Source organism: Mastigoproctus giganteus, chromosome 6, assembly GCF_048544385.1.
Source record: "Mastigoproctus giganteus isolate SK-2022 chromosome 6, ASM4854438v1, whole genome shotgun sequence".
NCBI classification, from domain to species: domain Eukaryota; kingdom Metazoa; phylum Arthropoda; class Arachnida; order Uropygi; family Thelyphonidae; genus Mastigoproctus; species Mastigoproctus giganteus.
In genome coordinates, this window is record NC_143580.1 from 28165875 (window position 1) to 28187329 (window position 21455).

The window sequence follows — 21455 nt, forward strand, 5'->3', positions numbered from 1 at the left end:
GGGTAACGCCGTGTGCCAACCTCTCGCCAGAGTAGCTGTTGTCCAGAATCGCTGCTAAGACTGAATTTACTCTCATCAGTAAAAAGTACTTTAAGTAAATATTTTGGTTGTAACCTTTAGAAATAGTGTTAGTCCTTAAGTTTTACACACCAATGTATTATGCCATTAAAAAAAAGCCTTAAGTTATTGTTTTGAACTTTGTTTTGAAATTTTACTCTGTAGGGTTCCGCACCGGATATTTTGTTGTCTATCCCTCTGAAATTTATCTACGTGTGCCCTTGGCTGCCTCTAATCAAGTAGTCAGCGATTTTAGTTGATATGAGTGATCAGTTATTCTCCACTAATCGGACTATAATTATCAGCTGTTTGATAAGATGTGCTAAACTTGGGTTTACACCCAGGATTCTGAGCTGGATATCATCTTTCTTCTCTTTCTTGGTGATTCCCTTCTACTTTGCTCTCTCTCTCTCTCTCTTCAGGGTAACTTGGAAATTTTTTTTTAGCTGGTGCAGCATAAGCCTCAGGCTTCTTTGCACCATATGGCTAATAATAATAATAATAATAATAATTATGCAATTAGAAATTTATGGATAGCAAAACTTGGTCCCTTAAGGTATAACCTCATTGTTCATTTGATTAATAAAGTCACATAAAACAACAACTGTGCCCTCTGGTATGATTTGTGCCAATTACAACATTACACAAGACATGAGTTCATTTTGGCAGCATGTGTCCCGAGGCTTTCCAAGATGGCTGAAGATTGTGATATGAGTTTAGCAGACGGAGATAAAACTCTTGAAATTGGAAGAAATGACGTTATTGTGAACGGCGTGGAAGATGAACCTGATTTTAGTGATCCAGAGGGATTCGTCGATGATCTCAGTGAAGAAGGTTGGTTATTTTTATAATATATGTTTCATAGCATATTGTTTGTATATATACTCATGGCGTGTAGCACTCTTTGTTAGGCTTAAGTGATGTTTGCGTGGCCATACGTAAATTCTGAAATAGTGGTCTTTATATTTTGTGATTGATTTCCTTTTATTTTTTTTTATTTGGGGTTTAGGTACGAATAGGCGAGTTGTTAGTATGAAGATTTTATTATAGCTGCATGACAGGTTTTTCAGGAAAATGTGGGCAATTTGGAATCACTAGATAGGTTCGATTGCGGATTTTATACGCCTTTGAAATAGTGTAATAGATAGGATCTAATAGCGACGAAACGAAAATGCAAATAGTCATTTGCTGCTCACACTTGGGTCACATTATTTTGACTCAAATCTCATTGCCAACCACGAATCCACCTCCGTATCAAGGAGTTAAAATTTTCGCTGAAATGAATGTTTGTTTGGTATGGTTCTTAATGTGTTGTTAGCCTACCAAAGAAGAGAATGGTGGACCGTTCAAAGAATTAATCGTGGAAGCTACTAAGCTTTACATACCAACTAAGAAATATTGTTCAAGGTTTAGGCTTAAATGGATGTCAGATGAACTAATGAGACATGTGGCAGAGAAGAAAAATGCATGGGATACACATAAATTAATGGGTGACATGGAAGCCTATGATAGCATAAGCTGGTCTGTAATCAAATCACAAAGGAGGTTAGGCAGGCAAAGGCTGAGAAATCCTTGGCAAAGGATGCAAAGAAAAACAGAAAAGCGTTCTTTACCTATGTAAACTCTAGAAGGGAAGGGGATGAATCAGATTGATCCACTGGTTATCGATGGTTCAACTGTTGATGATCCTGCTCAGGTGGCTAACAAACTAAATGAGTATTTTGCATCTACATTCGCACAGGAGGAGTTATTCAGGGAGAGGAATGCCAGAGGTGAACTAAACTCAGACAGTGAGCTAGATGATTTTGTAATAACTGAGAGGAAAGTGGAGGAGAAATTGTTGAAGATAAATATAAGAAAGTCACCTGGGGTGGATGAGATCTATCCAGTTATATTAGAGGAGGTAGCAAAGGAAGTAAGAAAACCCATAGCCATAATTATAAGAGCTTCCTTGGACTCAGGGGAGGTACCCATGGACTGGAGATGTGCAAATGTGCCCCAATTCACAAAGGAGGATCAAAGGGCGACACAAGTAATTATAGACCTGTTAGTTTAACTTCTGTTCCAGGGAAATTAATGGAGGCACTGGTTAAAGAAGCACTGAAGGATCATCTAGACAAGACTTCAGTTATTGCTCGGATACAGCATGGGTTTGTTAAGGGGAAGTCTTGTCTGACCAGTTTGATTGGATACTATGATGTAGTAACAAAGCAACTGGATGCAGGGAATAACTCTGATATATATTTGGATCTTAGAAAGGCTTTTGATACTGTTGCGCATTGAAGACTGCTGCACAAATTGGAGCAGTGTGGCACTGGAGGAAAATTGCTGCTATGGATAAAGGGATGGTTGAGTGGGAGAAGACAGAGTGGTAATCAATGGACACTGCTCTTTGTGGACTAATGTTATTAGTGGAGTCGCCCAGGATTCAGTGTTGGGTCAATTGTTGTTTTCTGTATTTGTAAATGATATTGATGATGGTATATCAGGCTTAATGTCCAAGTTTGCAGATGATACAAAGATTGGCAGGGTTGTTAAGGACACTAATGACAGTACGCTGCTGCAACAGGATCTAGAAAAGTTGAGCAGATGGGCTGAGAGGTGGCAAATGAAGTTTAACATTGACAAATATAAAGTACTACATATGGGAAGCAGTAACCCCAGAGAAACGTATCAACTCTGTGGTACTACACTGACAGTGGTAGAGAATGAAAAGGATCTGGGGTAATTGTGCAGGCAGATATGAAGTTTTCTGAGCAGTGCAGACGGCCTGCAAGATAATGCTCTCTGATGTCTCTGATAATGCTAATAATAAATACATGCTGTGTGAAAATTGGTAACTGTGATGAATGGGACAATAGGACAATAATTACTTCCAAAATCTGCCATTGGTTGCCTGATATGAAGGTAAAACCACACAAGGAACCCATCGAGTTTTTCAAATGAATCAGCACTTATATTGGACCTGAATGCTATTCCAGTTAGTAAGTTTGCTGTTTAGACTAAACCTTAAAAATTTTCTGTTTATTCAGAAATGGCTGTGTATTATGATGCTAAGCACTTTATATACATAGTCTAAGTTTGCTGTTTTAAAATTATACAAAACAGTCTGGTTTCCAAGCTTCAAAAAATCTTTCCTAAAATATTAAGATAGTTATTGCTGATTACAATCGATTTTCAAGCAATGTTATTAGTAAAAGCATCTAAATGTCAGAACCATTGAGAAAAGGGACATAATGTGTGCCTGTGTCTGATAAGCTTTTGACAAGAAATGTATTTATTGATTGTTTTTGTGTTTAAATATCAGATTTCCCGTTGATAAAATTTTCTAATTGGAGCATTGGAACAAGCACTTTCTAGTTCATTTCACAAATATACGTGGTCTCAATTCTAATCTCAACGACGCCCATTTCCACTTGCAGTCTGCCAAACCCCATGTACTCTTTCTGACAGAATCTCAGTTATCAGTTGATTCAACTACTGCTATCTCAATTGCCCAAATTATTTGCTGTATGATTCCTTTTGCCTCAAAGGTGGTACTTGTGCATATGTCCGTTCTCATACTCACTGTCAGAGACTTGGTAATTTGAAATCTCCTCTTTTCGATCTTCTCTGGCTTAAAATCTCTACCTCATTGTGTCAAATTCATGTGTTTTTTCTACCGTTCTCCCAAGTCCACTAATCACTTGGAGCTCTTCGACTTCCTCTCTCTGCAACTTAACTTTCTCCAGTACAACTTTCCTAACAGTGAAGTAATTTTCCTTGGTGATTTTAATGTTCACATCTCCAGCAGGCTTCCATTTTCTAGTCACTCCGACCCAGCTGGTCGAGATGCTGAGGCTTTTGCAATTTTTAATGACCTTGCACAGATTGTTCATTTATCTACAAGAATACTGGACAACCTAACCATACAGCTAACATGCTTGATCTTTTTCTCACAAACAACCCTTCTAAGTATACAGTTGAAGTGAGAGGTCCTTCAGGCACCTCAGATTACAACTTGGTGATTGTCTCTTCTCCAATGGAGCCGTTATCTCGTGGCTATTCCCAACCTCGTATTCTTTGTCATTACAAGAATGCAAAATGGGATGACTTGCAAGATTTCTTTTCCTTGGTTGGATTACTGTTTCAAAACTTCTGATGTCGACGTTTGCTCAGATCAAGTCAGTGAAATTATTCTTGTAGAATGGAATCCTTTATTCCACGCTCCACTTTAAAATCTCAACCTTTATCTAAACCTTGGTTTTCCAATAAATATGCTAAGGCTCTTCAAGAGAAGAACGTTGCATATCGTATTTGGCTTGTTTCCAATTCTTCAGTTTCATTTTCTGCCTACAACAAAGCTCGCAACAATTGTAAAGCAGTTATTAATCAGTCCAAACTAAATTTTGAACAGGCTAAAAGTAGAAAACTTGCCCTAATGATAGCCAAGCATTCTGGTCTCTTGCCAACCTCATATTGTCATCTTGCCAACCTCATAAAGCTATTGGCCACAACTTTTGCCCATCTCTGCTCCCACCTCTGTCAAGACCAGATGGTTCTGTTTTCACTTCGGCCAAGGATAGAGCTGACCTGCTAGCATCACATTTTTCTTCCAACTCGTGTATTAATGATCTTGGTAAAACACCTCCCACCATTCCCAACCCGCTCCATTCAATGCCCCATGTGGTCTTCCGTCAAAAGGATGTCAGAAGGATTTTGACGAATCTTGATGCTAAGAAAGTGCCAGGTCCCAATGGTATTTCTCCACTTGCTCTCAAAACCTGTGCTCCTGAACTTACTCCTATACTTTGCCGCCTTTTTTCACTTTCTTATTCCAAAGGTGTTTTTCCTTCTGCTTGGAAATTTGCTCATATCCAGCCAGTTCCTAAAAAAAGGGTGACAAATCCCTCCCATCCAATTATTGTCCCATTGCAATTACTTCAACTCTTTCTAAAGTAATAGAGAAAACAATTAACTGCCAACTCTTAATGTACCTAGAAAACTTCCATCTGATCAATGATTGCCAGTATGGATTCTGTCAGTGTCGATCCGCTGGTGATATTCTGGCTTATGTTACCCATTTATGGACAAATTTAATGGAAAAGTTCGGTGAAAACAAGCAGTTGCTCTAGAGATCTCAAAGGCTTTTGATTGTGTTTGTCATAAAGGTCTTCTAAACAAGCTTCCATCTTATTGTTTGCCAACTGTTTTTTGTAATTGGTTATCCAGTTTTCTCTCTGATCACTCACTAAGGGTGAGGATAGATGGCTCTCTGTCTTTTAACTTCTCCACTAATGCTGGTGTTCACCAAGGTTCAGTTCTTTCCCCCCACTCTTTTCCTCTTGTATATTAATGACCTTCCATTGACTGGAAATCCTATACACAGTTTTGCCAATGATAGCACATTGCATTCCACTTTCCATTTTGAGAAACCTTGCCCTACTGAATCAGCTTAACTTTTCAAATATCCGCTACCAGTTCCTTAAATGCTCAACTCCAGGTAGTTCTCCAGTAGGGCAAAGACAACTTATTTGATTTCAATCCTTCTAAAACTCAGTCTTGTCTTATATCTCACAAAAAGGATTCTTCTGCTCCTATGCTTATCTTTGGTGACACTCTGATTTCTAGGCAAAATGATATATCTCTTTTGAGGGATTACCCTTACACCTAATCTTACTTGGCACAAGCACATTACAAATATTGCTTCCTCTGCATCTAAAAAACTTGGTTTTCACTTTTGCTCTTGGCATTACTTTTCTTCCAAACAGCTTTTCACTCTGTACAAATCGCAAATCTGCCCTACCATGGAATACTGTTCCCACATCTGGGGTGGTGCCCCCAAAACCTCTTTTAGGCTCCTAGATTCCATTCAGAAGAGGGCAATTAGGTTAATTAATGGCTCATCTCTAACAGAGTCTCTCCACTCCCTTTGTGTAATTACTTGTTTTTATGAGGTTTCATTACTAACATTAAAAACCTTACATTATAGGAGGCACATGATATTTTCATTTATATTGTCACTTTTACTGTATTTAGGTGACTGCTCAAGAGTAGTAGTAGTAATGGCAGATGATGCAAGAAAGCAAGCTTATATAACATCATCCAAAAAAAAAACAAAAAAAAAACAGTTCACCCATCTGTACACTCCAAGAATTTGTCTAGTTCTCTCTTGAATTTATTCAACCCATCCACTTCCCCAACAACAGATGGAAGGCTGTTCCAATAATCAACCACCCACTGGCTGAAGGCCGACCTCTGCACATCTATCCCAAAACCATCCTCAACTTGAATTTATTAAATTTTAATTTATGCCCCTCATGTGTAGTCTCAGCAAGTGGGAAAAAACCATTAACATTCAGTATACTCAGTCCATTCAAGGCTTTAAAGACCTCAAGAACTGAAGCCTTTCTTGGTAAGAGCACCACCTTTTTTCTCCTCACCAATCTCATCTCCCTTCTCTTGACTCGTTCCAGCAGATATACATCTTTCCTAAAGTGAGACCTCCAGACCTGTATACAGTACTCAAGATGTGGCCAAACCATGGCCTTATACTCCTCATGTGTAGTCTCAGCAAGTGGAAAAAAACCATTAACATTCAGTATACTCAGTCCATTCAGGGCTTTAAAGGCCTCAATCAGAATGCCTCGTAGGTGCCCCTATGATAGATACAAGTTGATCTGTAACCAAGTTACAAAGGAGGTTAGGCAGGCGAAAGCAGATTACGAAAAATCTTTGGCAAGGGATGCAAAGAGTTCTTTACTTATGTAAACTCTAGAAGGAAGGGGATGAATCAGATTGGTCCACTTGATAGCGACGGGTCAACTGTTGATGATCCTGCTCAGGTAGCTAACAAACTAAATGAATATTTTGCATCAACATTCACACATGAGGAGTTATTCAGCGAGGGGAATGCCAGAGGTGTATTCAACTCTGGCAGTAAGCTAGAGAATCTTGTAATAACTGAGAGTAAAGTGGAGGAGAAATTGTTGAAGATAAATACAAGAAAGGCACCTGGGGGTGGATGGGATCTATCCAGTTATATTAAAGGAGGCAGCAAAGGAAGTAAGCAAACCCTTAGCCATAATTATGAGAACTTCCTTCGACTCAGGGGAAGTACCCATGGACTGGAGATGTGCAAATGTGACCCCAATTCACAAAGGTGGATCAAAAGGCGACACAAGTAATTATAGACCTGTTAGTTTAACTTCTGTTCCCGGAAAATTAATGGAGGCACTGGTTAAAGAAGCACTGCAGGATCATCTAGACAAGACTTCAGTTATAACTCAGACACAGCATGGTTTTGTTAAGGGGAAGTCTTGCCTGACCAATTTGATTGGATACTGTGATGCAGTCACAAAAGAACTGGATGCAGGGAATAACTTTGATATTATATACTTGGATCTTAGAAAGGCTTTTGATACTGTTGCACATGGAAGACTGCTGCACAAATTGAAGCAGTGTGGCATTGGAGGCAAATTGCTGCTATGGATAAAGGGGTGGTTGAGGGGGAGAAGACAGAGAGTGGTAATCAATGGACACTGCTCATCGTGGACTAATGTTATTAGTCGAGTCCCTCAGGGTTCAGTATTGGGTCCATTATTGTTTTCTGTATTTATAAATGATATTGATGATGGTATATCAAGCTTAATGTCCAAGTTTGCAGACGATACGAAGGTTGGCAGGGTTGTCAAGGACACTACTGACACTATGCTACTGCAACAGGATCTGGAAAGGTTGAGCAGATGGGCTGAGAGGTGGCAAATGAAGTTTAACATTGACAAATGTAAAGTACTACATATGGGAAACAGCAACCTCAGAGCAACGTATCAACTCTGTGGTACTACACTGACAGTGGTAGAGAATGAAAGGGACCTGGGGGTGGTTGTGCAGGCAGATATGGAGTTTTCTGAGCAGTGCAGACGGGCTGCAAGAGTAGCTCATGGTGTATTGTCGATGATATATAGGAATTTTTCTAGCAGGGATAAAGAGGTGATTATTCTCTTGTATAAGGCAATGGTCAGGCCACACCTAGAGTACTGTATACAGGTCTGGAGGCCTCATTTCAAGAAGGATGTAGAGATGCTGGAACGAGTACAGAGAAGGGCAACAAGATTGGTGAATGGAACAAAGGGGTGCTCTTACGAAGAAAGGCTTAAGTTTTGCAAATTACAGTGTCTGGAGACTAGGCACCAGCGAGGTGATCTGATAGAAGTGTATAAAGCCTTGAATGGTTTGAGCATGCTCAATGCTGATGGGATTCTTCCTCTTGCTCAATAATCACCTGAGAGGGCATAAATTCAAATTGAGGAAAGGCAGATGTAGGATAGACGTGAGGAAATTTGCCTTTAGCCAGCGGGTGGTTGGTTGGTGGAACAGACTTCCATCCCTTGTCGTGGAAGTTGATAGCCTAAATAAGTTTAAGGCTCAGCTGGACAGGTATTTTGAACGAACAGAGGGGTTAAGTGGAAGTGGTTATTTTTTATTTATTTATTTATTTTATTTATTTTTTTTTTTTTTTGGCTGATGCTGCATAGCTTGCTTTCTTGCATCAAATGCCTCTACTAATTCTAATGCTAATTTAGTGCCCATTGATAACCACTGTCTGTCTTCTTCCACTTTACCATTCCTTTATCCGTAGCAGTAACCTGCCCTTAATGCCACATTGCTCCTGTTTGTATAGTAGTCTTTTCTATGCAACAGTATCAAAAGCCTTCCTGAAATCTAAGTATATGATGTCAAAATTGTATTTTTCATCCAGTTCCTCAGTCACTGTATTGTAGTAACCTATCAGATTGGTTGGACAAGACAAATCCATGCAGTGATTGCAGTATAATTGCATACCTGTCCAAATGGTCTTGCATTAATTCTTTAACCAGTGATTCTGCTGTTTTCCCTGGAACAGACTTAAGCTGACAGGTCTGTAATTACTCATGTTGTGCCTTTTATGAATTGGTGATATATTTGCACTTCTCCAGTCCATAAGTACCTCTCCTGTATCCAAGGATGCTCTCTTCATTATGTCTAAGGGTTTGCTAATATCCTTTGCTGCCTCCCTTAATATAATTCAATAGATTCCATCTGCCTCAGTTGCCTTTTTTATGTCCATCCTCAATAATTTCACCTCAACTCAGGCGCCTCCGTAGCCAGGTGGGCAGGAGCAGCAGTGCGTAGCACACGCTTCTTGATTAGACCGGGGTTCGAGCCCGTGACCACCGAATACGGAGGATGCGGAAAGGTCAGGGAATGACCACCGCATATCCCCGGAGCAATATGGCCTTAGTTGCTAATGCTCCTAAAATCCAAATAACAAACAACAAAACCTCAACTTTACTTTCAGCTATCAGAAAGTCATTTAGTTCCTTATTAGATTTTGATAAACTTTTTGCATTCCCTTCCCTAAAGAATTCCTCATGTGAATGTAGATGTAAAATACCTATTTAATTTGTGCACAATATGAGCAGGATTACCAAGAAGTAACATAAAGAAACACTTTCCTCTACTTGGCCTGCAAGGTATCAGATGATGTGCACATCTAGAGAAAACTGGAGGGGAGGAGGAGGTGTTGCAATTTTTTCAATGAGCAGATATTTTCTATCCTCCACTCAGTATCAAGCCAGTCTGACTCTTTCGAGGCAGTTCTAGTTACACTAAAACCTGAAAACAATAACAGCCAGAAGAACAATTCTCTCGACATTGTTGCAGTGTATATCCCACCGGTTCCAGATGCACAAGTAGTTGATGAACTCCTCAGTTGGCTGCTTAACTATCTCCATTCATCACTGAAACATGTGTGTGGGAATTTCAATCTCCTGAATACTCAGGAACCTCAAGAGGAGACTGAGTCGGCACCTAGGTATATTAGGTCTCAAACTGGTTAGCACACCACCCACAAGGGGCGAAAGCACATTAGACCTTGCGTTCATGTCAGCAAATTGTGTGGCTAATCAAAACCCTATAAACAACATAGTCTGATCATAACCCCATCATTCTCTTTGTACAAATAGCAACCCTGAACTCGGTATTGACCTGATGATAAGATGGATAGCCACTGTTTCTCTATGTTGCAATGAAGAAACTAACCATCACAGCGCATTCAAAGGCCTGGTGGAATCCAAAAGTCTCTGGAAGCTTCCATGTTAACAGGACATGCACAAAAAGTGGAAAAACTCCGGCTCACCCTCAGACAGAACTGCCTTCTCCCGAGCTAGGGCACTTTTTATTCGGGACAAGAGGGAGGCGATAAAACGTCACCTAGCGGCTACCCTAAATAAGGGGAAGCCCTTCCATAGAATCCAATCAGAGGACGCCATTGACTTACTCAGTATGGGCAGTTGGCTCAACCATATAACTGGATTCGCCGCTCAGCCAGAATCCACTACACTAATGTAATTCCCAATCAATCTGATTTCGACAGACCCCTTAAATTCAGTTCAACTCACCAAATACCAGCTGATCGACACAATTAATAGCTTAGCACCTATGGCTCCATCTGGTGATGACAGAATTCCTCAGTTTATGCTGAAATGCCTCAGTATGCATATTGTTGATCCTATCCTGTCGTTATTTAACAAGATCCTTAATCAAAAATTTTTCCCTCCTTTGTGGCATGTCTAGTAAGAATGCTGCCGAAAATACGCTCTGCTTCTCAGCCCATCACTTCCGTCCAATTTCCTCTGCATCAAGCCTATTAAAGCTCTTTGAGAAATCTCTTCTGAGAACATTAACCATCCAAATTATGCCACAACAGCTACCTCAGATCCACTATGCTACCTGGTCAAGATCCACTGCTGCAAATCTAGTCACCACCACTACCAAGATCCTCGAGACATTTGACCACGGTTCGGAAATCACCGTTACGTATATTGATGTCCAGGCAGCATTTGATTTCATATCCATTTACGCATTGGCAAGGTTACTATGTGAGTATTATCTCATTGGTGGAGACGTGCTCTTGTTTATTCAGACAATGCTTGAGAACAGGACCATTATTGTTCGCGATGGCAATCTGCGCTACACCAGAACTTTACAGCTGGAGTCCCACAAGCTGAGAACAAGATTCTGGACAGGCGGGGTCCTGTCCAGAATCTTGTTCTCGTGCTTTTCATGACGGGCCAAACTGATATCATCACCTTTACCGATGACACAAAACTGTTTACTCCCATCAGCCCCGGAGACTGTTGAATACATCAATGCCTTAATCCTTCAGAAAATCCGGAACCTTGAGGCCTTCCTCTCCGGTTTCGGACTTCACATCAATCCTGAGAAGTCAAAACATTTGACTTTCTCTCTCAAACGGACCCAACAATAGTGCAGCACATTTTAAGAGTATCTGCGATTTCTGCCATCCAACAACATACAGATCTGGGTGTTAATTTTGATCAAAAGCTCTCCTTTGTACCGCACATTGACCACTCGCAAATAGTTCTGTCGACTCCAGTGGATGATTGAACAACAACTTATACACGTCCATGACCAGACTGTTAGGTGCAGATATATTAAGACGTGTTTGTCCGGTCATACTCTGGTGCCGAAGTCTGGACTTCAACTGCTGTGACCCAGCTTAGACTGATTTTCGCGGGGGAATTCTGGCTACTGAAGTGGGTCATACCGAAATTTCGGCTCCCCCCCCCCTGCACCAAGGACCACCCAGATGACAGCAGTTCTCAATATCAGACACCTTCCTACCATCATTCATGAGAGAAGACTCGTCTTTGCCATCAAAATGATGGTCGGCATTATTTCAGTACCAGATTTCTGGGCTAACTGCAGTTGGAGGATCCTGGTCCCAAGCCTTAGGGCTAATTAGCATTAGTAGAGGCATATGATGCAAGAAAGCAAGCTTATGCAGCATCAGCCAAAAAAAAAAAAAAAACCACTTCCATTTCACCCCTCTGTTCGTTCGAAATACCTATCCAGCTGAGCCTTAAATTTATTTAGGCTATCAACTTCCACAACAAGGGATGAAAGTCTGTTCCACCAACCAACTACCCGCTGGCTAAAGGCAAATTTCCACACATCTATCCTACATCTGTCTTTCCTCAATCTGAATTTATGCCCTCTCAGGTGATTATTCTGAGCAAGAGGAAGAATCCCATCAGTATTGAGCATGCTCAAACCATTCAAGGCTTTATACACTTCTGTCAGATCACCTCGCCGGTGCCTAGTCTCCAGACACTGTAATTTGCAAAACTTCAACCTTTCTTCGTAAGAGCAACCCTTTGTTCCATTCACTAATCTTGTTGCCCTTCTCTGTACTCTTTCCAGCAGCTCTACATCCTTCTTGAAATGAGGCCACCAGACCTGTATACAGTACGAAAGGTGTGGCCTGACCATTGCCTTAATCCAATCCTTCAGGCCATTCCAAACTAGTTAAAGTTATCTGATTGGTTCCTACCCATGCAAATTCTGCAAGACATACACTCCTTGGATGGCGACCTCTACAAATTTTAAATTGATAAGAAATATAGGCAGAAAGTACTTGGTCAACTTCCTTCCCAGGACCATGTCAGAGGACACTAGAACCTGCTCTCGAGGACCTATCCATCACTGCCATGGATCCATCACTCCAGTGTTCAAACCTTTCTGTAGTCATAATGCTGTTTTTTTTTTTTTTTTTTTTCCACCTTTGTTTATTATGCTGTGTAATTTCTTTTATGTAAGCCCCTGGCTTGTAGCCATGAAGGGAGTTGTTTACAGCAATGTGCCTGCTGTATATAATAAAGAGTGCTTCTTCGAAACCATACAGTTCAGTTAATCCATAGTTCAATGAAAGCTGGGAATGTACTTAACTATGTATACAAGTACCTTTACTACTAACATTTGGATTATTTCTATTTAGTACTTCATTATGTTGCATTTGGAATTTGTACTTAATATACTTCGCTCACACCCTGAATTTGATAATGATGCTCACATGGCATCTATGAGACACAACTTTACAATTAATTACAAAATCGATTTTTAGCGTTTTACTGAATTGATAACAGTGATCAGTTAATTATGATTTGCTAAACTCGATTTAAAAGTACTGAAAAAAATAATAATAAATGATGGAAACAATAATAAAGCTAATTTTTGTCATATTTTTTGGAATTTTCAAGCTCACTAATCCCCCTGGATTGAAACATACTTGCATGGTATCTGATAGATGCAACATGAATGTTTATATTTTTGTCACCTGGTCATGTTTAGCTGGTGAAACCAAAGCTCTATGGCAAGATTAGATACCTCTTGCTTGCATCTTATAGATGACATATTGGAATTACATAGAGATACAGTTTTGTTCATCTGGGTGCCTCCGTAGCCAGGTGGGAAGGAGCAGCAGTGCGTAGCACACACTTCTTGATTTAGACCAGGGTTCGAGCCTGTCACCACCAAATACGGAGGATGCGGAAAGGTCAGGGAATGACCACCGCATATTCCCGGAGCAATATGGCCTTAGTTGCTAATGCTTCTAAAAAAAAACCCAAATAACAATAAATAATTTGTTCATCTGGCATTTGTTATGCTCTTAACAAAAAATTAATCAAAATGAAAACAGAAAATACTGTTCTACTTGGCACTTTAAATACATTACATTTTTTATGAAGTTTTTTTTGTATTTTTTACGACATTCAGTGAAAGTAATTATATTAACCCCAGTGGCTCACATCACCCAGGGTCCTGAGCTGGATATCATCATTCTTCTCTTTCTTGGTGATCCCCCCCCCCTCTCTCTCTCTCTCTCTCTCTCTCTCTCTCTCTCTCTCTCTCTCTCTCTCTCTCTCTCTCTCTCTCTCTCTCTCTCTCTCTCTCTCTCTCTCTCTCTCTCTCTCTGTGTGTGTGTGTGTGTGAGTAACTCGGATTTCTTTTGGCCGGTGCCTGAAAAAAATAAGCCTCAGACTTCCTTGTACCATATAGGCAATAATAATATTATTTTACTTCATACTTTAAGAAAGTACAATTATACTTTTAATTATAATTGTATTTTGTTGTGGTGTTTAACTCACAATGTACATTAAAAAGTACCTAAATGCTTAATATATAAAAACTCCCATCCATTGTGAGAGACCTCTTTCAGAGAGAAGAAAATTGTGCTGTCTAACATGACTGTGCTTTGCCACTGCACATAATGTTAGTAAAATATTACATAACCACTTAATACAATTTCTAGTATGCTAATTTTAACTTTTTATCTTTTTATCTTTTTTTTTTTTTTTTTTTTTAGGTGAATTAGTTTGTACAAGACTGCAATATCTGATCCTTATCGTGGGCAGGAAATAGTCTTGATTTGAACCCAAATAAAAACTGCTACAGAACTGTTATGGGATAGAAATTTGCTGCTGAAAAGCCATCAAGCAAAGATAACATTGAAAGAAACAGTTATTCACGATACCATGAGCAGTGGTTATGTCAAGAATCTGATACACTCTGTGTCACACAGGTGCAAGTTTTTAATTAAAGCTCATGGTGGTCCAATAAAATACTTACATTTGTTATAAAGAAGGCTTAACGGTATCACCACCGTATTTGCTTGCTACTGATATATATATTTTTTTCATCCTATTACTTAATGTTAATTTCATATATAGGTTACAGTGAAAAGGCATTCATATGGCCTGCAGTGTATTTCTATGATTATTTGTAAATAAATGTGCCTAAAGCAGTTTTTTCTTTAATTTATTTTATTTTCAGTAAAATACATAAACATTTTATATCAGTGTATAACAAATTTGAGGCTATAGGGACAATTATTTCAATTGTAATGCTTATTTTTTGAGAAAATTTAGTGATTCAATTTATGTGCCTGCTACTATATATGTGGTAGTTATTATTTAATATCTCAGTTGCAGTTTCTGTACAGTTACAAGCCTACTTTTTAAATGTTTAATACTTATTCGGATTACATTTAAAATCAAGTGAATTATTTTTCATGACTATTATCATAATGATCTCAGACATTGTGTAAAGAGACAAAAGTAATTTGCTTTCAATAGAATGACATATCTCACTGCCCTCCTCAAACTTCAAAAACAAAATAAGCAAAAATCAATTGCAGATGTTGAGATTGAACATGAGTTTTATCATTGCAGAATATTATCTGTACAGTTTCCTTAACTAAACTTACCATATTGAATGGAAAACTCTTGTAAGTATTTGGAGTTCAGTATTGCACTGGATATCACATTAAAACAATTTATTAGTTGATTCAACCTTCAGGTAAAATTATAAGAGATTCAACAGCTGCAACAGTAAATTTTGTAAAACATTTAAAAATGAAGTGACTTTTAGGCATACACACAAAGGATAAATTACAAGAATGAAAGCGATCCTGTCAAGAAATACAGTATATAAGAAAAAGGTTAAACAGTCATAATTTAAATATCACGTAGACAGTACTGTGAGCCTCTTGCAGATTTCTTTGTGATTGGAGTGAAATAAAAAAAAATTTTGGCTTCATATGAAATCTCTACTTTTCGCAATCAGCTCTGACATGCTGTTTGAGCAAATTGCCTCATTTGACAACAATGTTTGTCATTTCTTCTTAGGTGGTTTGCCATATATATCCCATTTTTTTAAAATAGTTGGAAAATTGCCCCCCCTTTTTTTTTAAATAGCTGGAAATGGGCAGTGCCATAATGGATTGCCATATCTTGGTGATTCATCTGTACCAAAATCACTGATAGCACTTCTGAAGTTTTCTTAATGTACTGACATATATGAAGCCAGTATTGACAATAACAAAGAGGAGTTGAATCATAACAAGGACACTTAATTCATTTCACTAGCAATAAAGAAAATACCAAGAGTGAATTGTTGATACTATCAAGTCAGGATAGAAGCACTAGCCATACATTAAACTCATTGCAGCTGCTGACTGTGCTAAACAGACTGCTAATTGTGACTGTGTGCTTTCTGCCACACCCTGTTTACATTAGTTGCTTTAGATGTTTACAGCTTTGAAATTGCTAGGTTTGTTATGTTATTATTAATGTATTTGAAAATGAAATGCACAAGGCATAATTCTTATGGGTTTTGGTAATTAACTATATAATATCGGTGTAGATACACCATAGTTAACCCGTAAATTTGGACTACGTAAGTAGTGTAAATAGCATCGTTTTAATTGAATCTCATATTGTGGTTTGCCTTCACAACGAGATAGCCAAATGGTGTATACATTATTTTACAATGTATACGAGATAGCAGGTATTGCACTACTTCAAATAAATAATGCTTCTCTAGTAGAGAAGACTACTGTTATATATTTTCAAGGGATACCACCATCCAGACGATCGTTTCGAACCATTTGGCATCTCTCGTATTGTGGAAATAACTTTGCAACTGTGATAGCATGTTGCATTACCAGGGTACCTGCCCACTCACTGATGATGAAGCCAAAAAGCTTCGAAACGATCGTCTGGGTGGTGGTATCCCCTGAAAATAAATAACAATAGTCTTCTCTACTAGAGAAGCGTTATTTATTTGAAGTAGTGCAATACCCGCTATCTCGTTGTGAAGGCAAACCACAATATAAGATTCAATTAAAACGATGCCATTTACACTACTTACGTAGTCCAAATTTATGGGTTAACTATGGTGTATCTATACCTATATTATATAGTTATTGTTAATGGAGGTTAACTAAGGATCATACATAACTTGATGCATCCAAATATCTAATTGTGCTGTTGCTGGAACTGGCTCTAAGGTTAGCAGTAAGGGTTTAACCATCAACTCTAAGAAGCTAAGGATGTGTGCTGAACTTTACTGATTGGTTCGTTTCAACTTGTAATATTAATTGATTATATTAATTGTTTTATTAATTACACATTCTTTTGAACCCGTAATTAAGAAAACAAAGTTCCTTTGTTTTTTAAGTTTTTTTTTTTTTTTTGTTTTGCAATGTTCAAACATTGCATTTGCTAGCTGTAGACATAAGCTACGACTTCATTATACTCAGCATATCCCACCATATTCCTTCATGGAGTGTACTTCTCCATGGTGTGGCTGTGGTGTGGTATGTTTGTTCCAGGTTTAGACCTAAATGGAAGTCAGATGAATTAAGATTAGTAGCAAGGAAGAAAACTGCATGTGAGACAGAAACCTACAATAAATTCAAGTAGTCTCCAACTACCCTCACTGATCACTTAGGTACTTATCCTTTAGATTAAATCTGACATCCATTTAGGTCTAAACCTGGAACAATATCTCTTAGTAGCTTCTGTATTTGCTTTGCATTTAGAATTTGTAGTTGGTAATAACATCAGTTCTATTGAAGAGAATTTAAAAATTGTGTACAACAATTCTGATCACCTTTATAAAAGCAAAATCCCTTCACCCTGAGAGTAGTTATATATTTTAAGTAGCTCCCACAAATATATTGTGATCACTGCAACTTATTGGTTCCTTTACTTGGATATTCTTCATGCTTGAACAGTCACTACTAATAATCAGATCAAGAGTGTTGCTTTCTCTCATTGTCTCTCTAATATGCTGCTGTCGAAACAGGTATTCAGAAAAGTCTTGTTACTGACGAGTGACTAATCTGCAAGTTTCATATTGGCATTAGTAGTGCCATATGATGCAAGAAAGCAAACTTATACAGCATCGGCCAATGGGGGGGGAACCTTTCCATTTCACCTATCTATACTATCCAAAAGTTTTTCTAATTCTTCCTTGAATTTATTTAAGCTATCAACTTTCACTGCAGATGGAAGTTTGTTCCATCTGTTGTTGGAAAGACAAATTGCTAAAAGCAAATTTCCACTTATCTATTCTACAACCATCTTTCCTCAGTTTGAATTTATGCTCTCTCAAGTGCATAATTTGAGCAAGAGAAAGAATCCCATCGGCCTTGAGCTTTCCCAAACCATTCAAAGCCTTAAACATCTCAGCCTCACAGGTGCATAGTCTCCAGATGCTGTAATTTGCAGAACTCCTTTCTTGGTAAGAGCACATCTTTGTTCCCCCTCACAATCTCATTGCCCTTCTCTCTACTTGTTCCAGCAGCTCTATATCCTTCCTAAAATGAGGCCTCCAGATCTGCATGCAGTACTCAAGATGCGGCCTGACTATTGTCTTATACAGAGCGATAATCACCCCCCCCTTATTCCTGCTAACAGAATTCCTGTATATCATTGACAAAACAACATGTGCTGTCCTGGCAGCATGTCTGCACTACTCAAGTCTGTTTCATTCTCCACTACCCTGAGTGTAGTATCACAGAGTAAGTACGTTACTGTGTGGTTACTGCTACCTGTATGTAGTACTTTGCATTTGTCAATGTTAAACTTCAGTTGCCACTGCCTATCTGCCTAACTTTCCAGATCCTGTTGCTGTAGCATGCTGTCAATAACAACTCTGCCAACCTTTGTATCATCCGTAAACTTGGACATTAAGCTTCATATATAGTGGCGGACAAAAAAACTGCATCACTTGTGAATTTTGCAAATAATGTGTTTTGCGCTGCATTTATGGGTTGCAGAAACATTCGAAATGCATTTGTTAGATGGAATATATATCTCTGTGAATGAAATCCAATAAAAAGACTCCACCTGATATGCCTAATTGCCATAAGTATCTTCCCAAAGGGTAAAATGCAAAATTAATGGAAATATGAGAAATCATGCAAATGGCAATCATGACAACCAAACATACATTTTATTGCATTTACATGTACAAACTGAAATGACAAGTTAACATAATAGTATTATGTACTGTAAATCAGCAAAATAAGTCCTCAATATTTTGTTGTTCTTCCTCGAGCTGCAATTACAGCTTTGCAACGATCTGGCATAGAGTTAATCAACTTCTGAATATATCTTTGCCATACAATGCTCTCCTGCAGCTGGATCTTACTTGTTGGCTTCTTCTGAGCAATTTTATACGACGTTATGTACCAGCAATTTTCAATAAGGTTCAAATGTGGACTGTTGTCAGGCCAGTCCAACACTGTAATACCAGCATTTCTGAGGTATGACTCCAACTTAAGGGAGAAAAACGAGAGAAAACATTGGTGTATTTTTTTAAGCCTTGTCCTTAATTGGTGTATTTTTTTAAGCCTTGTCATTAAGCCTTAATGATGAGTTTGTCTTCTTGTGAGACAAGAAGACAAACTCATCATTAAATCTAAATAGCATAAAACTTACCAATTTTGCTGTGTGGCACAGTGCTGAGTACTGTTGAAAAATGCAGTTTTGACGTCTTTGTGGTGATCCCTAATAACGGGTTTCAAGCACTCCTCCAAGGTAGCAGTGTGGGTTTCTGCATTCACCGTTCTGGTAATAAACTTAATTCACTCCACCCCTTTGCAGATGACATCCCAAAATCCATCTTTGGATAGTTCGCGCACTTGTTTCAGCAGTGCGTGAACTATCCAAAACAACTCACCGGAAGCCATCTCAAAGTTCAATTTTTAGATTAGGAACATAGTATGGTGATTATGAAGGCATAACTTGTTTCAAATATCGATTTTGGGCAGGTGTAGTCACTCTCTTATGGCCTGATACGGGTCTTCTCTTCAAATCACCAGTTTCATGCTTTAATTTCAGCACCTGGGATACTGGTGACTGGTGACAGCCTATTTTATCAGCGTTAGCACGTGTAGAAAGCCTTTCCTGGGACAGAGCAACAGCTACACTTTTTTTTCTTGGTGTCAACTGAAGATATGAAGCCATGCTTACACTTCCATAAAACAGGACACTAATGAGCATGTACAACACTTCCAACGCCGTATTTATAGAAACATCTGATGCAATAGAAGCGTTATCTGATGCAATACCTTTGCTTTGCAACAAACAAAATGACTAATGAAACAATATCCTATATGTTTCACTACAAATATTGCTTTTTTTAAGGTGATGCAGTTTTTTGTCTGCCACTGTACCTTCTTCAATATCATTGATAAATATAGAAAATGACAATGGGCCCAGCACTGAACCCTGGCAGACTCCATTAATAACATTAATCTACGAAGAGCAGCGCCCATTAATAACCACTCTCTGTCTTCTCCCACTCAAATATAAAACTCAACTTATCCATAGCAGCAACTTGCTGTTAATGCCACACTGCTCCAATTTGTACAACAGTATTTTTTTTTTTTTGCAAAAATATCAGAAGCTTTCCTGAAATCTAAGTATATGATATCAGAATTATTTTTTGCATCCAGTTCCTCTGTGATTGCATTGTATTATCCAATCAAATTGGTCAGACAAGATTAACAAACCCATGTCTGAACTATAACTGCAGTCTTTTCTAGATGATCTTGCATTACTTTGTTAACCAGTAACTCCATTATTTTCCCTGGGACAGAAGTTAAACTAACAGGTCTATAATTACTCATGTCTCATTTCATCCACCTTTGTGAATTGGAGATACATTTGCTCATCTCCAGTCTGTGAGGACTTTTCCTCAATCCAAGGATGCTCTCAAAATTATGACTAACAGTTTACTTCCTTTGCTGCCTACCTTGATATAATTCGATAGATCCTATCCACTCCAGTTGCCTTTCTTATGTTTCACTTAAACAATTTCTCTTCCAGTTTCCTTTCAGTTATAAAATCATTTGGTTCTCTGTTAAAGCTTGCTGAACTTCTGGCCTCCAGTTCCCTAGAGAATTCCTCATGTGCAAGTGTAGATGATTTGATTTGATTGTAAGTGTAGATGCAAAATATTCATTCAGTAGACAGCTACCTGAGCCAGATCATCAACATTTGAACCATCAATATCAAGTGTTACTTTGTAACTCTTCCTTCTAGAGTTTACATAAGTAAAGAAGTCTTTGCATCCTTTGCCAGTCTGTAATCTGCCATCACTTGCCTAACCTCCTTTGTGACTTGATTACAGACTAGCTTATATCTACCATAAGCTTCTGTATTGCCTGATAATTTATATGCATCCCATGCATTTTTCTTCTCTGCCATGTGTCTCTTTAGTTCATCTGAAATCCATTTAGGTCTAAACCTTGAACAGAATTTCTTGGTTGATATGAAAAACCTAGTGGCTTTCATGATTAATTCCTTGAACTGCTTCCCATTTAGAATTTGCTGTTGGTAACATTATCAGCTGTTCCCACTGTATGGAATTTAAAAACTGACACCACCATAGTCACCTTTATAAAAGCAAAAACCCTTCCCTTTATCCCTGTTGGTAGTTACATCTTTAAGTAACTCCCCCATCAACACACTGTGATCACTGCCACCTAGTGATTCTTTTATTTGCAGATTCTTAATGCATGAATTTGATGGTCCTGCCCAATAGGTGACAAACTGAATGAGTATTTTGCATTTACGTTCACACATGAGGAATTCTGTAGGGAAGTGGAGGACAGAAACTTATTAAACTGACAGGGATCTAAATAATTTTGTTATGACTGTGTGGAGGAGAAATTGTCGAATTTAAACAAAAGAAAGGACCTGGGGTGGATGTGATCTATA

The 21455-nt window shown here is 38.5% G+C and overlaps 1 protein-coding gene across 1 annotated transcript in view; it reads left to right on the forward strand.

The window, feature by feature from the left end:
- Positions 1–718: 718 nt before the first annotated feature.
- Positions 719–21455, forward strand: part of eIF3b (eukaryotic translation initiation factor 3 subunit b) — a 255386-nt gene continuing 234649 nt past the window's right edge. The window contains exon 1 of the mRNA XM_090375895.1: positions 719–891. Coding sequence (XP_090232021.1) covers positions 750–891 — 142 coding nt within the window. The 5' untranslated portion in view covers positions 719–749. The remainder of the gene's footprint in view (positions 892–21455) is intronic.